Raw genomic sequence first — 17692 nt, 5'->3', positions numbered from 1 at the left:
CTAGTAAAATGTTTATCAGGATATCAGCAACATTTTACTAGTTAGCCACTTTTTTATATCTTTCACAGAAAATGAGATATATAGGCTCAAAGTGAACGATCCGGGTGTCGTTCTATTAGAGGTTTTACGGTATTTCAAAGAATTTTTTGTCTCGATTGTTTTTAATGTTGTCAGGATACAAGAAGAGTACTCCACAAAATGATAATTCCACCCTCCATTTGTACTAAAACACCTATTTAGGTCAATATTCGTGAAAAATTGTCAACATGAAGAATAGGCTCTTTATGACGGCCACAGCTTCGAATGTTTGTATCAAAAAAATCTTTGATGTTTTTTTTGTGTGCAAAAAGTTTCCGGATTCAGTAATTTGAAATTTTTGTATTTCAATTTTTTATGTTTCATTAGTTTTGATCTACATTTCCAAAGTTGCGCGCGCACACCACCAAAATGTTTCTGACACCAAAAAAACGCGCGACAGTGATGTCTATAAATAGCCGAATTCCTCTCATTCGGCTACGCTCACCGTTCACAATGCGTTTTTTCCGTTTCCTTGTATTTCCTGTCATTGCGGGACTTTCCTCTGTCCTTGCTGCTCCAATCACCTCGAATGATACCGTCGATGGCAGTGGAGAAGCGCCGGAAACGTTGTTGCAGAACAGCGAAGAACAACCGCATCAAAGACGTTAGTTTATATTCTCCGCTAATTTTCAAAACTGTTAACTAATTTTCAGTGAAGTTCTATAACTGGGACTACAAGGATCTTGGAACAACAGCATTCGAGGATATCTCGTTCCCTGCTCGTCAACCGCCAGTTGCAGTCAATCAATCGGAGCAATGTCCTGACGGATGGCTTCGTTTCGCCGATTCCTGCTATTGGATCGAGACGGAGCTGATGGGTTTCGCTAAGGCAGAAAGAAAGTGTTTCGAGAAGCAATCAACATTGTTCGTGGCCAACTCTCTCGAAGAGTGGGACTCGATCCGTTCCCATTCAAAGGAAGCTTACTTCTCCTGGATTGGACTCGTCAGATTCACCCACTACGAAAAGTCCGAGCAGTTGCCAAGATGGCAAACCGAAGGAGCTATCAACCCAACTAAAATGTGTGTTGCAAACAAATTGTTTCTAAAACAAAACCAATGCTTTCAGGAACTGGCTGATCAAGCCGTACAAGCCAATTGTGAACGGATGGACTTCGTTTGCCAACTGCGCCGCTAGCTACAAGTCACCAGCCACCCTCGAATCTGCCTCGTACACATTCTTCTACCCATGTACCTACCTGCTCTACTCGATCTGCGAACGAAACTCGACCATTGTCAACGTGATGCAGTGAATTCATTAATGTACTTCTGCTATCAATCTAATCTTGTCATCAATTTCACACATTTCATCAATGATTTATCAGTTTACTGGTATACTTATGATGTATTTACATGTTTGAAAGCCAATCACTTGAACTGGCTCTGTATGTTTTGAAAATAAACAGTGAAAGAATCGCAACTCAAACGAGTTTTAAAAAACAAGTACGATATCGCTTCGAGACCCACTCCCTTATCCGTGCTTGCGCCTTTAAACTACTGTGACCTCTTACCCTATTTCCACGTCGGCTCCGCTTTGCCGGCGGCGCATCACCACTTCTGTTATTTTCATAGAACGAAATTCGTTCAACGAATCCAATTAACTGGATGGATTCCAACATAGTTTTTTCTGATGTAGTGCATGGTGATTGGACTGTTCATGATAAGTGAGTTTCTCGCTCACTCGCATTATTCATCTTACTTGCTTTCAGTGAAGTTGTCATCTCTTCCGAAGAGGTTCTTCCTGCTGTCACGAAAACTGAGGTTATCAGTGATGCTGAGAAGGTTTCTGGTGAAGAACAAAGCCATGAAAACGACGAAGTGATCGACATTGAAAGTCATAGCGACTTAGAAGATTTGGATAAGGTGAGTTGTAATTCAGTGAACTTGTTTCATGTCTAATTATTATCAAGCTAACCGGAAAGAAACAAAAACATAACGAGGTTTTTTGCTTGCCGTTCAATCAGGAAAACCCAGTAAGATACGGAGACCGCTCACATTGAGAGGAAAACATTTTCCGGAAAATGTGGGCGGAGCCTGTATTGCAAGCTGCTCACGGTTTTTTCGCACGATTTTTCTCATGACTTCATGCAAATTTACAAAAAAAACTGTGCGACAAAACAAGCACCGTCACTGACTCCGCCCACTTTTCTAACTAGCTAAGCTAACTCTAGACAAGACTGTTTTTGAGTTTCTAACTAATAGTGAGCGAAAAAACGAATATTGTATAGTTGAAAATAACGTTTAGTGTTCAGGAACCAACTAACAACATCCATGAGTCAATGCATCCAAGCTCGGCACCTATGCCACACGATCCGAATGTATACATGAGTCCGCAGTACTTCGAATCTGTTGTTCGGCAAGAACCTATCCCTCAGCAGTTTCTTTATTACCCTGGTGAGCTTAATTTTTAAACCAAATTGCTTGCAGTGCCTGTGGTTATTACAAAGAAGTCTACTGTGTCTTTGTTGTCTATTTTAGTTGAAAATTTAATTGACATGCCTTCCTGAATCTTGCTCTTTCTTCCGCTCTCTTCTTTTCCTCTTCCATTCCTTCACTATTATTCAAAGTCACATTTAATCAGAAAAAGCGAAAGAATTTTTGTTGGCATTCAAAAGAAAAGGACTTATTATTCTCCTTCTTTCTCCTCTTCTATCTTTCTAGTTTCCACTTTTTCTATTTTTCTTGCATGCGGTTTTTCGCGCTTTCACATCCATCTCACATCTTCTGTTTTCAGGCTTCGCTCATGGATACTCCGTTTCTTCTACGTACCACCAGGTGAAAATATGATTTATATTTTGTGAAATGTTGTTAAGTTTTCAGCCGTTCGTTTCAATGGTTCGTCAGAAGAAGACCAGTGCTCTCGCTACTGTTCTTGGGTACTCGCTACGACCTCCAGTTCCTGTTAGTGAAATCTGGTTATTCCTCGAAAGTTTGTGGGTTTTTTTTTGTTTCAGACCCAGCACATAGCTCAATCGCACATCGACTATGTTCCTAGGTACCCATTTGGATATGAGAACCAATATAGTCAGCAGGTGGATGTAAACTACGTAATACGCTTTCTGCTCTTCTCAATTTAACAATCAAATAGATTTTAGAACGAGCTCATCAACGAGGAACAAGATGTAAAAATCAGTTGCACTATATCAAAGTGAGTTTCTTTAAAACATTTCTGTCGTTTCATGTTGATATCTTCACAGGAATCCTCATGAAAACAAATCCACCCGGTTCGAAAACGTCGAGGAAAAAGGTAGAGTTATAATAGTTTTTCATAATGTTCTTAATCCTGGGTCCATAATTTCCTTTCGATACGCTGAAAAGCTGAATGAGAAGTTTCTGGTTGCATAAATGCAAATCGTTTCTCAAAAAATTAAAAAAATGAAAACTGCCGATGAAAGAACACTTGTAGTGATAAATGTTAGAAGAAGATTTTCTAATTCCAGGAATATGCATGACTAGAGTTCGCCAGAAAGGAAAAAAAAGAATTTGAAGGGAGAAAAAAAAGAAAATATTGAATGAAAAATTCAGTCAGAAAAAAATTGTACACGAAATGTGAGCTCTTGAGTGCTCAATAAAATGAGACTTGAAGCAAACAAGCGTTTTGGCTCGCCAGTTTTGCTCATTTTTTCTTCTTTTTTCACTCTTTTCTTTCCTTGCCCATTCACTTTTTCGTTTGAGCCTCAAACTGCACAAACGTGCTTTTTTTCCCAAAAATCATCGATTTATAGAAAACATGTGCTTTCAATCCAGACAATGAGGTTTCATGAATAACTGTTGAGGTTTCATGAATAACCGAAAATAACCCGTTTTCAAAACTCACGATTGAGATTAGAAAAATGGAAGAACAATCTCCAACTTGTTTATTGGGCGCTTTATAGGAAATTTAGTTTTTAAATCAGTTTTATCACGATTCATGTTATACGAAAAACGCAAAAAACAGTTTTTAAACTAGGTTGGAAGTTTACTAAATTTGCTAAGAATTTGAATAGTTATGTTCGTCGTGCATGTTTTTTCACTGCTTTTTTCTTATAAATCTCTTTCAGCTGCTTCTCCATCTTCATCATTTCCATTTACAGACTGTTGTCGAGAGAATGTGTCATGTATTCCATCTCGTCCCATTCCCAGCTTCGGTCTCTCTACTGAAGAAACTTCCAATGACTTTTCGACAGGAGCCAGCCATGGGAAGTCTAAGGTACAGTTGACGTCTACAATTAATTTTTGAACTTATTTTTTAATGGGAGAAGTATTCTCCTACATTGACATTGAATAAGATATGAGATTGTCTACTAGCTGGCATCATCCGTTCTTTCGGATCAATATTACCCAGCATTACTATTTTGTCAGTTAATGAATGTTTTTTTGCAGGAAGCTCGACAAAACCATCACATTGCGAGAGTAGCAGACTATGTTGACGGAGGCCTCTTGGACGGTGGTATTAGTAGACACCAGACTGACGAGGCGCTGGGGACGGACAACGGAGATACTGGCGCAATTGAAGTAGAGAGCGAAGACGAAAACGATGAGATTGTCGTTGTCGACGACGAGGTAAAAGAGAAAAGAAACGCAGAGAAAAAGATTGAACATTGCAGGGAGACATCGGCGCCGCTCCTACAACTGCTGTTAGCGATAAAGACGACGCTGAAGAAGCTGCCACGTCATCTGGTGACACTAAACATCAGAAAAGTCCACTCGAAAAACTTCTTCTGCAGCCTGTGAAAAAACGATTATATTCAGGTTAATTTTAAATATTCAAAAAATTCGAGAAATATTCTCCCGAGAATTGTTTCTGACACCTTTCAATGTAGTGGATTGTAGACATACCGTAGAAGAGCTGATTTGAGTATTCTTTCATTAGAAGGTTTAAAAGCCCATGTTTCATGTCGGGTTTTATGTATATAAATCTTATTCACCTCATAGTAAGCATGAATTATTGTGGTATCACATTCCCAGCCTAGTCAAAAACGATTTCGCTTTTCGGTAGTTGGAAAAGAATGATGCAGTGATTCGGTGCTTTGTTGGGTACTTAGTTTTTTTAGTTTAACATTCGTTTAACTGGGTATCTACATACATCTGTCCAATTTCTTGCTTTGTTTATTTACAACAGTTGCTGTCTCTTCCATATGCATATTCGAGCTGCTATCACTGTTGGCCACCCACATCAAACTGGCGCACATCTCAACATAAACAATATTACCAGTTGTACAAACTGTTCGTTTTTTCATCTGCGTTCCGCTTCCTTTCTCTGGCGGTAACCGTAGTTTTGGTGACGTTGGTCTTATAGTTTCGCGGCTACTGCTTTCTGTCCCACGTATACTTGTCGTCTTTCGTTTCCATCTCCGTCGTCTTCAACCCTTCTCGGTTCGTATCGATTTGACCCTCGTTTCGCCGGCCTCTTCTCCATTCCGTTCATTGCCATCGTCGGTTAGTCTGTCTTCGTCGTCGCCACTTTCCCGTTGCCGCGCCGCCCATGACTAGTCGTCGGAGGGGAATTGAGGGGGCAAACGAGGGACTCTCTCCTTTCTCGTATGTGCCACTCGCCCATCTATTTCGCCCCCGGAGGCCACCGCACTCGTCGTCGTCGTCGTCTTCGTTGTCGCCACCGCCACTTTCTTTCTTCCTCGGTTTCCCCTCGTTTTCACTCGCTTTCCATTCTACTTTTCCCATTCTTTTCCTCTCTATCTCTCTATTTTCCTCCCACCATACTCTTCCCATTCCCTCAGCAAGTCCCGTGGTACCGCTGGTAAAATGGAACCACCATATGAATAACGGATTCGCCCCTATAACGACAGTTTGTATTAACGTTGGACTAGTTATTGTTGAATCGAGAAGCAGCGGGCGTTGCCTTCCGTATGCTATATCCTTTATTGGTTTGGTGTCAAGTTCGATATATACATCCGGTTCTTATATTGAGAGTTCCATAGCCAAATTGGCTATTTGTCTATCCAAAATCATTCTGGAATTTCTCATAATTACAATTAGTGAACATTTCTTCTGAGCCTCATATCTCTAAGCAGAAATTGCTGTACCAATGGAGATTTTTTATTGGTTAAAGTTAGTTATAAGTCGTTTGATGCCTTAGTTTTTTCGTACTTCTTATGTGTTACCTAGTTTAATACCGTTTTCTCAGACATTAGTGTTGTGCATTCACATGCGTCAAACGAAAACAAGCATCGATACCACTATAGATCTTGTCAGAGTTTTAGTTTATTCCTTTCTTGCTCATTATATTAAACTACCAATTTCCTTCTGACAATTTTTCAGTCCCGAAGTTATGATCAATGTGATGGGAATAAGGCACAGGCAGAATTATTTCTATACTCTCAACCATTAAATTCGTTCACTCTACATTTCCTTCTCTTCCGTTCATCCATTGGTCCATTCCCATCATTCGCTTCGTCAGTTCATGCCTCTTTTCCATCCGAGCGACTCCTTCCCATCATCATGCGTGTTGTCAAGCTCACCCCCGTCGGAGCCGCGTTTCCCGTTTCCCTCCCTCTACACCATTGTACTAGAACACATACGTTGGAGGGAAGGCAGTTGATGTTAAGTATTCCGTAGAGAAGCAATCTCCATGAGGTCCATGATTTTTTTTTTGAAATTTCAAGACGTTTTTCTTGAAAATTGATGGAAGTGATTACATTTCCATCAAGTAACATTTTTCAAAAAATATTTTCTTCTTACTATTAGAAACTTTTTCGTATCGTCATTTCTGCACAGTTTTTCTTTTTTTGTATCAGTTGCAGAGTCGATGATTGAAAGTTCTCATATCTACCTGTTCGCTGTCGTAGTTCTTTTGTTTCTTCATAACCACATTCATTCTTATTCTTTTCTCAAACCGTGAACCTCAGATATCTGCGTCTCTAAATTCGCCCACTCTAACCTTCCATGCACTTTTTCGCTTTTCTGTCCCCGATCCTTCGGACGAGAGAGAAATGGCGCGCGCCCCTCGCTCCCCGCAGACATCTTTCAGACCCGGGAATCTTCCTCAAGAACACGCACATGCACACCCATCACATACACTCGCACACACTCGTCATGTGATGGGATAGAGGCGAAGATGGCTCCCTTTCTCCTAGTACATTTGATGCTTTCAGTTTAAGATTCTTCTTTTACGATATAGTTTCCAAAATACGATATTGTTCAATTTTTCAGAGTATCCACCGTTTGCCGTTGCTTTCAGTGCTATCGGGAATCCGCCACTGCCATCCGGTCAACATCCACCATCGCCTAAAAGGATGCAGTTTTATCAGCCTCCTGCCCAGCAGCATCTGGCTAGAAACACTCCCCCTCCTGGATTCGCGCAGGTAGCTTAAGCGAAAGTCAAAACAAATTATTATAATTGTTTTCAGCCATATGGTATGGGGATGCGTCCACACGAAGAAGAAACTCGCCAAATAATGAATTTGGATAGTCAACAGACGCATAACTCATCACCTACCTCATCTTGGTAAGTCAACATTTGTGAAAAATAAAACACCTGCTTGATCGAAAAAAAAAGAACTGATTTCTATTAATGAACATGTTCAACTTAGAAAGATGATAACACCTTTCTCAGTAGTGTACTGTTCGGCGTTTTTCTGAGGAAAAATAGTATCGGTGTTAGTTATGAACTTCCCCCTCGAATAGACAAGCATTATTACGGCATCTGGTTGGACGGGAAGAGGCTGATCCCCCTCATCGTCTCTGCTGTCGGAACCAAGCGATTATTGGATCTCGCGCGCCCAACCACACGCACTCACAAACTTGTTTCGGTTTTCGATCTTCTACTTGTTGGGCTGCTTGTCAGCAACTGCATAGTACGTTACCAAAACGTTGATGAAAGAGTGGGGGTTGTGATGTGATACGCCCAACATATTTGGATACAAAATTTTAAATTTAGGTTCGATTGGAATCAAAAAGCTTATACTGTGGGTAAAATGCTGTGTGATTTTATTTTTCACAAAAATAGCTCTTTCCTTCACTTCAGTCATAGATTCCTTGGTTTACTGGATGAACCGAAATGTGTAAGTACCTACACGTGCCCAAGCTTAACGATAGAATTGCTCTCTAAATACCATCTAGAAAACACGGGAAGCGGCAGTCGACGCCGCCGCGTTTGCGCTCCTATCGAGAGAGTCGTATTATATTGCAGACGCAGAGCGATCTCTCCGGAAATAGTGTAGAGGCGCAGGCAACGTATGACTGAATGGGTGGTTGAAGCAAATGCGGTTGTAGTGACGGACGGGCTTGGATGGACGAGCGACAAGAGAAGTACCGATGGTGTAGTGTTATACGAGCGAACGAGAGAAGAAGAGAAACGAATGAAGCCATCTCCTTCAACGCTTTCGTTCCCTCTTCCGATTCGCTTGTTTCGATAGGGGGACTCCATGCTTTGCTTTTAAAGTGTCCATGGGACCTTGACAAGTAGAAGGGGTGCTAATATGCGTGGCAATTTAAGAAACAAATGGAACTAATTAGCGGAATCAGTTTTCGGGGTGGAGATAATCAAATATAGAGGAAAAATTTTAATGACAGGATTCTAAATACTTGAAAATCTGTATGGGAAATTACTCGGATGGATGTTTATTTGACTTTTTTCAGGAATCAACCGTATCCAATGACAAATTTGAATGCCTATCAACAACGAGGCCCAAATATTTATGCTGCTCCAGTTCCTCCTCAAATGGTTCATCAGAACGGACCACCTGGTGTTGTTCCTACATCAAATCCATATTATCCAGCACCTGGACCTCCGCCATCCCATCACCATATTCAACCACAGGCACCGATGATGCCACCAGGAATGCATGGGCAACAACAACAACAGCAACCGTACTACAATACACAGTCTCCACTAACTGGTCCGTTTCTGAATCACTGTACTATCTATTACTGTAAGAGTTTTAGGGTCATCTGCATCTATGAACTATGGAAGTTCGCAGATGCCGGTACCTCCGCCAGCAACTAATGGTTCTACACCAATATTCAATTTCTCAAAACCAAGAAGTTCGAACGAAGGTTCATCAGCAAATGGTGGAGGTCATCGGAGAAAGAAGCACAATGACTTGGTTGGTTATCACCATATCCGAATTTCTGAATTTGAACTGTTATTTCAGAGCTCTCCTCGTTATAATAGCAATGGGAGCGAAGATGTCGATGGATCTATCTTCCCAGATATGTCAGATTTTCCACTTCTTGATGTTGTTCAATCAAAAGCCAAAAAAGATGCCGGTAGGAAACCGTGTCGTCCACACCTTTGCGAACAATCCAGAATGCTGATTTCACGTGTTTGCCATTTCCATAGGGAGTTTGTAAAAAGGTGAGCAGTCGAGGCATACTTGTTTTTTCATCAACCTAGACATCTGTGATGTCGTGGTCATCCGAATAGTAGTCTTGTGACAAGTTGTTGGCAATGCCATCGCGCTTGAGCGCAGCTTGACGAGTTCTGGTCTGTATGTGTGCGAAGAGCACGAAAGGAGGGGGGTGAGTGTGTGCTCTGTGAGCAGCACAAACAAGCTGCATTTGTCGTTAGTGGCCTTCAGCCTTCGTCGTCTTGGAGTGTCCGTCAAAGCCTGATGATTCTTGCGCACCCTCCAAGGTTCCCATGCTCTTTAGTCATGGCGCACGTCGCGGGCCGATTGGTTTCAGTGTCTCAAAACTGACATAGTCTCTTCTCGAGAAGGTGCTCTCTCATTTTTTTTCCCCAATGGCTCATCACCATCAGCAAACGTCTTCAACGTTTTCTGTAGTCAACACTATAAAATTTCACGGGAGGGGATCACAGAAAAGTGCAAACAACAAAAACAAGGAAAAATATATAAAGGACAGTCCTAGAGCATACTCAAAAATTTTCTTCCAGACTTCCTTCTCGTCATCCTCTCGCCAATTCACCATTTTCGAAGCCCGACCAATGGACCTCTCAAATTATGGGAATTTCATTAGCAACTGTACGGAAGTGTATTGATATGGCTGTAGATGAAGAAGTATTCACAAGGTGCACAGATAAGAATCTAGTGAATCTCACGGTAGGTGTTGTTTTTTTTCTCGTTTTCGACTACTTCGAAATTTTCCAGCCATCTGAAAGAGCCGAACGAGAAGAACTTCTTTCAAAGTTATCTACTGTTTTTGAAGATGAAAAGACACTTGGAGCAGGAACAGCTGGCATGACCATTGCAGAATATTCGCCGCGTCGATCATATTCGAACACTCTTGTTCGTCAATCAACCGATGACAAATCGTCGAATTCTTCATTTGCAAATGGAGCTGACTACGGCAGCAGTGAAACTACTCTGTTGAATCTTGATGATCACTCAAATCATTCTAAAGATTTCGCTTCCACACCAACAGCTGAATTGAACAATGGTGGCCAAATCTATGAAGAGCTTGGATCAATCGGCGGTGGGACCCAGGAGTCTGAAGATAAATCTACTCCAGCTGTTGAAACTCCCAAAAGAGGAAGACCGCGTAAAACTCCAGGAATGCCAGCTAAGTCGTCGAGCAAACAACATCAATCCCAGGAAGACAGTGAAATGTCTGAGGATGTAAGTCCGAATGCATATTTTATTCAGTAGAAACCTTGCGCTTTAAAGAAAGAGGAACATGAGAAGAAGACTGAAGACGAAGATGAGACTACCGAGGAGAGTGAGAAAAAGTCAGAAGAGACGGAGCAATTAGTCTTAGCTGCTGAGCGAGATGATGACGCGGCATCGAGCGAGGTATTGTTTTAACCACATAACAAAACGCATATAATTTATTTATAGGGAACAAATCGCAGTGAAACTGCCACTCCAGAGCCAGCTGCAGACACATCGGTAGCCAAAAAGACTCGTGCAGCAGCTAGACGAAAGAACACAAGAACGATTGAAGAAGAACTTCCAGCTGCGGCAAAGAAGAAGAGAGGATCGGTTACGGCTGCAACGGCTGGAGTTCCCGGGCTAGATGACGAAAATTCAGATCACAAAATGGTGACAAGGTAGATTTCTATTCCCGCATTCATTCCTTAGTTATGTCTCGGAATGTTTTTATTTTTAGAGCTAGAAGCCGTCAACCGTGATTTTGTGAAGTGTAGACGTTCCATTCTTCTTCAAATGCCTTTTCTTTCCAATTTATCTCTTTCGTGCCATGAGTGCCTCGATTGTTCTTGCTTTTTCTTGTCCTGTTTCATTGCATTCCTGTTAACTATACTCCCTGTCATCATCTTCACTTTCGCCCTACCTTCATTCCGCACCCAGTTGCTGCTTAATCTTAACTTGTTTGTCTGTACATTCATGATGTGGTCCTTTTCTACACTCTCTCCCCATGACTTTCTTTTTTTTTCAATTAAGTACCCATTCAAAAAGTCCCATCCCTACCCCTTCCCTACTCGGTTCCCCGGATTATTTGTTGTTTTTTAATGGAGATGTCTTCTTGAATATATTCTTTTTTCGCACTAACAGTTTTGGTTTTCGGGTTATACAGCTTTATCGCCCTTTCCCCCATTTTTTCTCTCGTTTAGTTTTAAAAGCATTTTTTTTCGGTATCCTCCAGCCTACTGTTATACAGTTCTCCTGTTTTACTCGCCCAGAATCTTTACCTCCATTTCCATTCCGAAACAACAAATGGTTTCTAAAAGTATTTATTTATTTATTAACCATCATTAAGTCCCCCCCCCCTACTCTTGTGAAATTTAATCTATACGAAACTTCGTTGTTTCATGAATAATAAATGGTAAAATGTAATTTTTGCAGATCAGCATTGAAAGTCACAAAAAATTCAATTAATGGAACCATCGTGTAAAGCAGCAGTTCAAACATGAACTGAAAAAAGAACCAATAATCGAAAATAGGCCACAGTACCGTTTTCCAGTATAACATCCGTATTTTGGAAAAGTCTCAAAACGACTAACTACCGTAACCTAAGAATGTTTTCATTTTCAGGATTTATTTTTTCGTTTTTAGCTGATTTTCGTCGATTCGATTCTGGAAAATCTGAAAATAGATATGTTCCAGGTTACTTAAGCCGCTTTCGACTCGGTTTTAGTCCTCCGAGAAAACAGTAATCGTATGAAGCTGTGGTATTCCAATGAATGAAAAATGAATTTGAACAAATATGGAATTCATTCGCTTTCAATAAAGCTCAGAGAACATCTGAAAACCCAAAGAACTATTTTATGATTTCAATTGAATTTTTCAAGGCTGTGCCTAGGAATGATGACTCTTTATTTGGACACTTTTGGAACGTCTTTTCCAAAATTTAGCTTCTACACAAGGGAAGAATTGATATCGCACTAAATGCAAACATACCGTAGAACCTCTAATAGAAGGTCCTTCTGAAGGTACCTTGGAAAATTGAAACATGGCACGGGAATTGGCACTGAGTAGAGGAATGAGAAAATAATAGAACAAAAATTGGTGCATCTGGTGTGTACCAAATCTAGAGCTAATTGTGACCAACTCCTAATATTTACTTTTTTGGTAATATCTTGGAGAAGTTGTAACTTTTTAAGTTCCTGATAAAATCATATAAAATTTATATCAAACTAAAGTACTGGAAATTTCCTACAATGTAACATAAATTTCGTTGAAATTGGTTGATAATTTCAGAAGTTATATCTAATTGAAATTTGCGATCAATTTATAATATTCACTTTTTTGGTCATCTATTGGAGAAGTTGTAATTTTTTCAGTCCTTTATGAATGTTTGGAATTATTTATTTTTGTACAGTACTGGACATTTCCTACAATTTGGTATAATTTTCTTGAGCATTGGTCAGTTATCTCAAAAGTAGTAGTCATTTGAAATTTGGAATTAATTCATATTAAGGCCTGATAGAAGACCGAACAGTCAACGTTCTTAATTATCTCAATTCCTGTGGAAGATATCGAAATTTTGTCAACTAATAAAATATTGCTGATATTATGATTAGAAAACTATCAGTTGTCAAATGTTTGATATTTTTCACAGGAATCGAGATAATTGAGCTCAAAGTTAACGGCTTGGGTGGTCTTTTTAGTCTAAATGGTATTCCCTCTATAAACCACATCGAATATGTTTGTTGATTTATCACCACTTTGGAAATTCACTGGGAAACGTACGAGTGAAATGTGATACTCTGGGAGTGTTTCTCCGAGAGAAACAGATGTATCAACTGATAACCACATGAATGTTGTTCCGTCACCAAACCTCTTTACACCTTTTCTCTTCCGACAAAATGTTTTTTCGGGTGACCAATCGGACCTCTCTGCCTGATGACATAAGAACGTTACGAAGTGATATATGAGCTGCATCATTGGGGTTTTCAGGTCCTATTTTTTCTCTCACTCGGATAATTAATCAGCTTGGCTCCTTTGTTATTTAAATCGAAAATTCTTAATTTTTCATTGAACCACTGTTTTCTATATTTTAATTAACTATCGAGTCAGTTAAATAGTTGAAAAAATTCAGAAATTCAGATATTTTTGAATTGACATATTTTTCAGTTGAAAATTGAACGTTCGAGGATATTTTTGAGACTTCAAAGGACCATAATTTTCAAATTCAATATGTCTCCAAGACAATTTTTTTCTGTCTTCAACGAACTGAATCAATACATGTGAAAAATCTACTTGTGTGTATTTTTATCCTCCACGGAAAATTTAAAGACTTATGGGGTTATGCACGTAATAAATTTGCAATAAAAATGGCGAATAAATACACAAAAATACTATGCAGATACGCAAATAAATTAATTTATTTGCATCCAAAAAACGAATTAAATTGCATTATCAGCCGTGAAAAAATTTTCTCTCGAAGATTTTTCATAAGATTTTTCTCGAGAAAAAACTTTGAGAGGAAATTTCCACGGCCAATAATTCAATTAAATTCGTTTTTTGGATGAAAATAAATTAATTTATTTGCGTATCTGCATAGTATTTTTGTGTATTTATTTGCCATTTTTATTGCAAATTTATTACGTGCATAACCCCATTATGTCGGATCATCTACAAATATTTAAAACACTTAAGCTTGATCTTAACATTTTAAATATGAACAAAGAAAGATTTCATGTAACACTTTTCGATTTTTCTCTTAAAATAAATCAAAAAATCATGATTTCGAATTTATAACTCGATCGATTTCAAACTAGGAATTTATACAAAATTGCAGAGCTAAAAAGCACAAAAACAACATCCCTCATTTTCACCTGTCTATAAATAATTACCGTAAACATTTTAATAGAAAGCCACACTACGATTGCACTTTGAACCTATACATCTCGGTTCCTGTGGCAGATATCAAAAGCATGTCTACTGATAACATATTTTTGATATTTTGACAAACATTTTACCAGTTGACAAATTTTTCATATCTCTTATATGAACCGAGATAACTTGACTAGAAGTGCATGTATAGCCGATAGGGTGGTCTTCTATTAGAGACTTTCTTAATTTCTGGGTCAAATTTCATCGACTATTTTAGAATTTCGGTTGACGGTACAGTTATGAAAGTTCGATCTGATTATATAAGTTCAGTGATCTGGTAATTCTGAAAACTAAGGTCGTATCGAATTTCTCAAAAAGCTTAAGAATTTTGAATTTCCCAAAAAAAACATTTCTTTTTCCGATTCCTTTCGGGTGACTTCCGAACGTTCATACCTATATTTCATTTTGAACTTTCAATATATAGTAGTAGCTCTTCTTCAACTCATCCTCATCTTCTACTTTTCCCTTTTTCTACTTCTTCTCGTGCGAAATTTGTCGCCGTCGGCGCATCTTTCCGCGAGTTAAATTGAAAAAAGGTTTTAGTTTGAAACGCTTTGATTGCATTTTTATTTTCCGTTTTCCTCTCTTTGAAGCTCTTTTTCTTTTTTTTCTTCAAAAAGGCCACAGTGTCTCCAGATGTTACTTATTTCATCCGGAATCTTTTTCAATCAGAGAAGCTAGATGATATAATCTAAGCTAACCATCAAATCTCATTTCCTCCGATTTTGGCGCAACTTTCGAACACATTTTCGAATGGTTTCAAGGACTCCCTTGTGATCTCTTTTGGATTCGAAATAATGGAATTCTTATGGAGTTTCCTAGTACTACTCATCATTCTGATTTTTTTCCTTTTTCTAGAAGCCAGTATACAATTTGACAATAACCCTAATAGTTTTAATGGAAGAGATACAGTAACCTTTGAATTAAAATGAGTTTCAAAATGTCTGAATCATCCAGAACTCCATTTCACAAGGTGTTAACCTCATTCTCCTCCCACCATTTTCCTTATTTCTCCCTTTTTGTGTCCATCTCTTGTTATGAGTGCAAAATAGTGAGTTGGAGAGGTTTCTTAATCAAATTTAACCAAAAGGAGAGTCCCTTTTGGAATGCTTCTCCATCTTCTACCGACCGGGCGGTCTCTAACTCAATTGGCAGGACATGCGCGTCCATTTTGCGTGGAATTATCAATGTGTTGTCCCACCATCATTACAGCCCAAAAGAGGCATAAGTCGCCCATGTTTCTTGTGTAATACGCATGTTTGATTAGTCAATTTGACACAGATCGAGTTCGTTTTTTTATGATATGGGAAGATATATTTTTTCCTGGAATTAACTAATGAATATTTTTGATGTACATAACTTCCTTTTTATTAAAGTTCTAAAAAACTTGATTATTCCACTGCTTCAGAAAAAAATTTAAATAACTTTTCGAATATACCAAATACTTATCGTAAACACTTTAATAGAACGCCATCCATAACTTTTAACATTATGTCGATTTCCATCGGTCCCTCTGAAAGATCTCAAAAAGTTGTCAAAATATTTTCAATATTATAACCTACATTTTGTCAGTTGACCACTTTTTTATATCTTTTACAGGAAATTAGATACATGGGCTCAAAGTTATAAGTATGGGATCCCTTTTTTAGTTTTCACGGCACCCAATACTTATTTTTCAAACAAAACTTTTTGAGAAGAAGTTTTTGGATTTTCCGAAAGATGTACCAGATCAACCTTCCTCTGTTCAGTATCGAAAATTGGAGAATGCTTTGTTTAAGAGTTTCCCCTTTGTAAACTACTCGCAGGGGAAGCATTTTAGGCCACACATAATATTTTTTCTTGCCGTTTTTGTCTAGGAGAAAAAGTCCCTGCTTTTTTGATACCAACCAGCTGCTCCCATGTCTTTCATTTTCCCCGATTCCTTTACCGATTTTACGACCCATTTCGGTTTTCTAACATAATCCGGCTCTCTCCCTCTCTCTCCTTCATTTCCTAATTGTTCCGTCTGATTTTTACCGCCCTTTCCCTATTTTATTTCTGTTTCCCACTGTCCTTTTTTTCTATTCAAACTGGTGGTTTTTCCTTTTCCTGCTCATCTTCTTTTTTTTCCTTTCACCCGCAATCGGCTCATCCCTGTTGTTTCCCACATTCGTCGGAAACAAGTAATTACACTTTTTACTCCCGTTTTTCCCCATTTAGTAGTAGGTGGTCTTTTAAAAAGGCTCTAATGTTTTTCGGGGTAGATTCTTTTTATGAGGGTCCCTCTTGCAACACTTTTAGGATAAAAATTAGTTGGAAGAAGAGAAAAGAGAGAAATGGAGAAAGGAAGTTGAAATGGACGCGCAAACAGTGAATTGTACTTCCGATTGATGGCGAGCCTCTCTTCGAGAATTCTGGAGAAGAATGAGAAATGCATTGTTGGGATGACGTTGTGGCGGCAGAAGATAAAGATATCTCTAGAAGGATTCTTGCAACATCAGTTTCCTTCCTTCATTCTTCAGTCACTTTGATTCTAAATTTAGGAAGAAGACGAGTTTCTATATTTTTAACCCTAGAATATTTGAATTAGCTGTAAAAATCCGTTAAGCACAATGTTCAGTAGTACTTGAAAGTTATGTTTCATGCTGCTCTAAAAATGTTCTTAAAATTTTAGTTTCCTCGAATAAGGTACCGTAAACACTCTAATAGTTTGAGCGCATATATCTAACTTCCTGCGAAAGATATCTAAAAGTAGTCAACGGATAAAATGTTTATCATAGTATCAAAAATATTTTGTCAGTTGACCATTGTTTGATATCTTCTGCAGGGAATGAGATATATGAGCTCAAAGTTACGGTATACGAGGCGTTCCATTCTAGTGTTTTGATGATTCTCTGAAACTGTTTTCAAATTTTTTGTTTCCTCGAATGAACTCTTGGGTATCACTCATTATCGTATACCCCAAAGATCCATGCAGTTTAGAGCTGAAACCAATTCAGTTTCTTTTCCATTCCATTCTTTGTTCTTCTTGTCAACAAAATGTTTATTTATTTGGGAAAAACCCACTCAAAATAGTTTCATCGTCCACCACCACCATCAGCGTTTAAAAGAAACTAGAATAGCAGATGATAGTGTATCTTCTTTTTTCTTCATACACATCACCATCTCTGCCATCTTCAGTCATCGTCTTCCTGTAGCCTATGTCTGCGTCTCTTTGTCTTACACATTCTCTCACTTCCTGATTGGCTCGATTGTCCCCTTCGGAGGGGCGAACAAGAGATTTTCGCGCAGTTACTGGATGTGACTTCGTGGACCAAAAAATGGATGGGAGTCCGATGTTTTCGTTTACTTTGTACTTCTTGTTTATATTTTCAAAACTTTTTGAATCGAGTTTGCAGAATTTGTTATTTTGGATCCACACTTAACTATTCTATATTTAAACT

The 17692-nt window shown here is 38.8% G+C and overlaps 2 protein-coding genes across 2 annotated transcripts; both read left to right on the top strand.

Annotated features, from left to right (window-relative positions):
- Positions 1–531: 531 nt before the first annotated feature.
- Positions 532–1328, top strand: Cbr-clec-87 (the record flags this gene model as incomplete). Its single annotated transcript, XM_002633633.1, has 3 exons — positions 532–682; positions 732–1098; positions 1145–1328. 3 exons carry the CDS (start codon positions 532–534, stop codon positions 1326–1328), a joined length of 702 nt encoding a protein of 233 aa, XP_002633679.1.
- Positions 1329–1680: 352 nt separating this feature from the next.
- On the top strand, positions 1681–11027 carry CBG03357 (the record flags this gene model as incomplete). The annotated part of the gene is given in 24 exon segments (XM_045235712.1): positions 1681–1739; positions 1785–1938; positions 2328–2469; positions 2810–2850; positions 2896–3012; positions 3030–3122; positions 3171–3223; positions 3273–3322; positions 4116–4264; positions 4438–4617; positions 4662–4806; positions 5206–5284; positions 6181–6262; positions 6334–6537; positions 6601–6619; positions 7225–7376; positions 7422–7519; positions 8243–8392; positions 8653–8945; positions 8959–9370; positions 9875–10076; positions 10125–10604; positions 10623–10766; positions 10812–11027. 24 exon segments carry the CDS (start codon positions 1681–1683, stop codon positions 11025–11027), a joined length of 3714 nt encoding a protein of 1237 aa, XP_045092368.1.
- Between the last annotated feature and the right edge of the window lie 6665 nt (positions 11028–17692).

Source organism: Caenorhabditis briggsae, assembly GCF_000004555.2.
Source record: "Caenorhabditis briggsae complete genome, chrIV, whole genome shotgun sequence".
In the NCBI taxonomy this organism is placed as follows: Eukaryota; Metazoa; Nematoda; class Chromadorea; order Rhabditida; family Rhabditidae; genus Caenorhabditis; species Caenorhabditis briggsae.
Note: the sequence above shows the minus strand (reverse complement) of the source record. Positions and strands in the feature narration are given on the sequence as shown.